General features: G+C 35.7%; 1 protein-coding gene across 4 annotated transcripts in view; it reads left to right on the top strand.

Moving 5' to 3' along the window:
* The window catches only part of ppp4r1 (protein phosphatase 4, regulatory subunit 1), a 30,135-nt gene that overhangs the window by 973 nt on the left and 23,475 nt on the right, over nucleotides 1-5,687 (top strand). For 2 of the 4 annotated variants that reach the window (XM_049480029.1, XM_049480028.1), the window contains exon 2: nucleotides 4,649-4,693. In XM_049480029.1, the coding sequence (XP_049335986.1) occupies nucleotides 4,649-4,693 (45 nt within the window). Of the gene's footprint in view, nucleotides 1-4,254; nucleotides 4,460-4,648; nucleotides 4,694-5,687 lie in introns of those variants that run through there. The other 2 variants (XM_007235990.4, XM_007235989.4) reach the window with 2 other exon arrangements.

Below are 5,687 nucleotides of genomic sequence, written 5' to 3'. Positions count from 1 at the left end.
TGCGCTCTGCGCGATCCCGAGAGCACGGCTTTCAAACACATTCGTTACCTTTTAATAAAACAAAACAAAGTATTATTATGTGTATTATTATAATAAGCATGACTTTTATATAATATTATATCACGTTATTTATGTTGTCCTATATGACAAATATTACATTTTACCTCCTATTGTGTTTTTACTTTTCATATTTAGCAAAGAGTTAGGCGCTTTTACTAAGTTAATGTATATATTACGATCGCAACAGGTCATACATATATATATATATATATATATATATATATATATAAAATCGAGTTGTTTTTACGATATGAAACAAGGGAGAGAAAATTATTCAATATGAAGCAAGCAAAATATTCTAAAATGTAAAATTCGTAGAAGCTGATCATAACCTTACAATAAAAAATAAAAAAGTAAAAACAGTTATTTTGACACAATTACGTCAATTAATTAATAGTTATCAAAACCATTTCAATGATCTTGATGATTTTCTACTAGTCCTGATTAGTTTCGGACATGAGCCTATAGGTGGCGACAAAACCCCAAACTTATTTGGCCAGGAGGCGGCAATTAAATAGGCACTAAACCCTATTTTTTCCATTATTAGCTGAAATATGTCCATTTGTATTAAAACATACTAGTCCTGCTTGCATTTTATAAATATTTACTAACGTTTAAAAACGCTTTTATTGTGGTCATTTCTGCATCTGCAGCACCCTCACATGTTTAAATGTGCTGTAGGCAAGGATGATTTTTCTGTGTTCTTTGGTACGCAGACACTCAAAATATGCGCCCTGAGGGAGCACAACTGGCCTTGCTCTCTCTGGATGGGTAGGTGGTGCTCTATCCCCTCATTCCTCCTAGGGTGATGTTGATCAGGTGTCTGTGAGCTGATGTATCGGAACCGAGTCGCTGCACTTTCCTCTAAGGGGGCTGTGATGCTACTAAGTAGCAGTTTGAAAAGAGGTTGTGGCTGACTTCACATATATCCAGTGTTGGGCACGTTACTTTGAAAAAGTAATTAGTTATAGTTACTAGTTACTTCTCCAAAAAAGTAACTGAGTTACTAACGGAGTTACTCCACTATAAAAGTAACTAGTTACCAGTAAAAGTAACTATTGCGTTACTTCGCCCTGTAAAAATAAATAAATAAAGAATAAATAAAGAAAATAAATGATGTAATTACTATTATTATTAGAAAAATAACAAACAAAAATAAACCCAAAATGTTGACAAAAATATAGTCTAACGAATAAAAAAAAATAAGAAACGAAAAACTCCACAGGACCAAAGAAAATTACTAAGACATGTAATACTGAAAAAAAAAAAACGGAAAAAAACAAATACACGTCTGGGGATAAAAATTAAACAAACCAAACCACACTCAAAGAAATAAATGTATATATAAACAAAACAAAAGAATGGACAAAAACAACAATCCGTTAAAAAAAACTCATTTAAATCCATTAAAAAACTCATTTAAAACAATCACAGGCTTTTTGCACAGAATAATAAAAGTTTCGGTTAGTTTCAGTTTCAAATCATGAAAACAGCTCACCAAAACCTCAACCTATCCTTTATATTTGACAATATTTGATTAACTTACAGGTCCTTACTTATTTTTATTTAACTGAACTGAGTTGTAAATTATTTATAGCCTCGCGTTGAATTCAGCTCCGCGCTGCGAAAGAGAGAGAGAGAGAGAGAGAGAGAGGCGCAGCGCATTTTGCCTGATTTCTCTTTATTAATTAACAGTACATTTGTTGGCTTTAGTAAGTTTAATAACATTAATTTTAGTATACTTGTCAGATCTTATTTATAAAAACTTTTTTTAGAAGACAGAGGTTATTCTGCGCGCAATGCCGCGCCGCTGCGCCAAGCACCACTTTGCGTGCCTGACATTTCAGAGCGCTGGACGAGATTTTAATTCATGAATTAATATATTTAATATTTTAATAAATTTGCCCTGGTGATAAGAAACGAATGCTAACATATAGCATTATATTTCTGTGTATTTCAAATGTTTTAACTTTTATATAATTGACGGGCAGCACCACGCGCCAGATTGACAATGTGCTTTGTTTTTCAGATATAAAAGTGAAATTCAGTTAAATAATAGCAAAGTTAACTAAAATAAATTTATGTTCAGTCAAAATTATTTTCTCTTTTAATTTTCCATTTCAAAACTGCAGCATTTGAGTGAGAATAAGCATCTGTTGAAATTTTTAAACAGCAGAATGCCTAGTTACAGTTATTTAGTCTGTGTACTAAACATAAATATAAATCCTTATAACTGACAGAAATAAATATAACTAATAATAATTTATAGTTACAGTGCAGATTTTTAAGTATATATATTTTTTCATAGTTGATTGCTGAAGGCTCTGGGTGTGGTTTATTTTTATGTGGTAAAGATGTGATGGTATGGAGTATTTTGGAGCGCAGGGTGAGCAATCGCGCTAAGCTTTTTTCCGCCGCCAAGATAAAAACACGCCAGAAATTTACCTCAACACACATCATTTCCAGACCACCACGCCCATCGGTGTTAATATATTCCAAAGTCCAACGCTATTTTAAGGACGCGTGCAAGGCCTAAAAATAGACTGTTGACGGGTGGCAAAGCGCCACGCTACACGCCTTGTTCGGGGTGTATGATAGGGCTCTTTGTCTGTATGCGCAAAGTTAAAAAAGTTCATTCAGCTGCTAAAGTAACGTGCAGTAACGGGGTGTCGAAAATGGTAACGGCGTTATAGTTACAGTCAGAGTAATTAGTTAGATTACTCGTTACTGAAAAAAGTAACGGCGTTAGTAACGCCGTTTATTTTAACGCCGTTACTCCCAACACTGCATATATCAGAGGAGGCTTGTTCTAGTCCTCACCCTCCTTGTGTTGGGGCAAGAGATGGCAGTGATACAGATGAGTAGCAGTTAAATGAGTGGGAAAAAGAATTAGGAAAAAAAAATAATACCGTCCCCATGGAGGCCCCCAACCATCTGCATCTCACTGCTATCAGAGGCACACTGCTGCAGCTCAGCCCAATCAGCTCTCCCTCCGGCCCTGTCCCTAAACCCATACATCACTCAGTGTCCCTTCCAAACTGCCCCTCTTGTTTTGTTTTTTTTTAGCATTTTTCAAATTTAGGGGTTTAGTAACCCTTTAAAATAAGTAATTCTCTTTGTTTGTTAATCAGTTTGTAGATTAATGTTGCCCTGTTTTGCATTTTATGTATGCGTATGCAAAAAGTATCAAAAAAGCCAATGAAGTATCAAAAACTATTTTAGAGACAGAAACAGTTCCCTTTCTGTAACGCAATTGTTCCCCCAGTTCAACTATTTGTTTTTTCAGTTTATTAAATCCTTCCTTCAGTTAAAAAATGTGTTCCCTCAAGTCCTTCTATTTAAAAATTAATTACCTAAATTTGCTAAATTGTTTCCTCAGTTCAATAATGCGTTCGCTCAATTTAATAAATTATTCCCTTAGTTTAACAATTCATTCCTTCAATTGAATAAATCCTTCATTCAGTATTACATTTTGTTACATTGTTAATTCAGTTCAAAATTCATTAGGGTTGCACAATAATATCAGAATTATTTCAGTATCAGGGATAATTTATTTTTATCATCAGCATATGATGAGTCAATATTTCAAACCAATATTTTCTGACATATTTTTTGTATGCTGGAAAAGGACCAAGCAATGCTGGTCACTCTACTACAATTGGCAGACACTGGACACACTTCTTTAAAATCCGTTTAATTTAGGTAATTTTTGATTATTTTTTACTAGCCTTGTTTAACCTTAAAATTACCATGAATTGAAGGCCAACAATAGTAATGTATGAATTGGTATATAGAGACAAATCCAGTTTGACAAATTTATTTTATTACAAGTTGGCTTTCTGCAAGAATGAAACAGAAATGGCTCCAGACTGTGTCCTGTTATATTTATACACAGACATGTTTTAAAATAGCAATAGACCACTCAGTCCTAAGTAGAATATTGAATATACATTGTATAGTAAGCACACCCTTGTCCTTAGATTAATAGCTAAATTGTTCTCTCAGTTCAACAACTTTTCACACAAGTTAGTAGTGCGTTTATTTGGTTTAATAAGGAGGAACGGTTTAGTTAAACTGAGTAAACGCATTGTAAAACCGCGGGAAGTCAGTAAATCTACTTTTCTAACTTTATACTCCGTTCAAACATCGAATGGGCCGATGTCCAGCTTTTACTGCACATGCGCAGAGCGAACTGACACTGAACGAAAAAACATTCGTAAAAAAACACACGGAGCTGCCGAGCCGCACAGGTCCCTCTCAACCCCAGCCTAGCCTAGCCTAGCTTACCTTACCTTATCTTAGCTTAGCTTAGCCTAGCCTAGCTTTTCTCTTTCCCTCGCCAGTTGTTGCCTCTTCGGCACACATCACTTTTAAATGTAGGACCAGGACAAGATGGCGGGTATGTTTCAGATCCTACTGAAGTTATAACCGACACTAAACACGGCGGAGAATTTAATTGTGCAGACAGTAAACAGACTGTTTGCGTTATTAAGAAAACACGCTAAACCGGTTAGCTTGTGCAGACTTGCGCTGTGTGTGTGTCAGTGAAGCCGCGACTAAAGTCGTGTTTGGTGTGTTTTTATTGCAGATATTTCGCTGCTTCAGGACGAGTCCCAGGAGGAGATAGACGGATGTAAGTTGGCCGTGTTTCGGTTCGTGTGAAGAAGCTCTGAGTGAACGATAAGTTACTTGTTGTTCAGTAGCTGCTGTCGTGTGACTCCACTCGTTAGCCTGAGAGCGACACCGTGCAAACTTTGCCTGTGAGCGCTGCCCTGTAATGGCACACATGGCCGTCTGACTAGTGCAGGTTAAACAGCCTGTTTTAACCTTCTGTGCTGAAGGAGAGTGTATGTGTTTAAAGTCTTGTGTTAAATAGCCAACACGTTCCGTTTTCTAATGTCTACTAAGTGTCTAATAGCTAGGTTAAGTGTTAGACTGACTGGCTATAATGAGCTGGAGCCGCCTCAAACTCCAGCCACAACCGAAGTAGCCGGCTAGCTAGCCTAGATTTTTTCCAAGCTATAAAACTAATGTTTGTAGCTAATGTTTAGCTGCTAGCTAACAACCTTATTAAAACAAACTAGTTGTTACTAAAGTAGTCTTTTTTAGTTATCGTGGGCAGACAACTAGCTAGGTTAGCTAGCTTACTACTCGGGGGTTTATCATATAGTTAGCTAGCTATTGAGCTAGGTTAGCTAAGCTACAAGAGACTTGAGTTATAGTCAACTAAACAGACGAGCTAGCTAACTTGATTATCAGGCTCTTTGGTGTATTTACAGAGTAAGTTACAAGCTACTTTTTTTTTTAACAAAACCTGAAGATAATTATAGTTAGCTATCTAACTAGCTAATATGTACAAATAAACATCTGACAACCTCCTATTTCTTTATGTTTCTGCTCTGTTTAAACGCCTAGAAATACGGAGCTGTCAACTCGCAGTGACTTAAGACGTTAACTAACTAGTTAACTTAGATAACTAGTTATTTTAACGTTAGTTAATTTACTTATAATATAAACGTGACTGTTCTTATTCAGATTTAAAGCATTGATTTACAAAGTTAGTCCTTTAGCTAAATGTCACGCTGTTGTTTTCTTCTCTCTTTTGTGTTTGTCTCTAAACACTTAAC

Source organism: Astyanax mexicanus, chromosome 6 (genome assembly GCF_023375975.1).
Source record: "Astyanax mexicanus isolate ESR-SI-001 chromosome 6, AstMex3_surface, whole genome shotgun sequence".
Classification (NCBI taxonomy): domain Eukaryota; kingdom Metazoa; phylum Chordata; class Actinopteri; order Characiformes; family Acestrorhamphidae; genus Astyanax; species Astyanax mexicanus.
The sequence above is the reverse complement of the archived record's forward strand: the minus strand, read 5'-3'. Positions and strand labels throughout refer to the sequence as shown.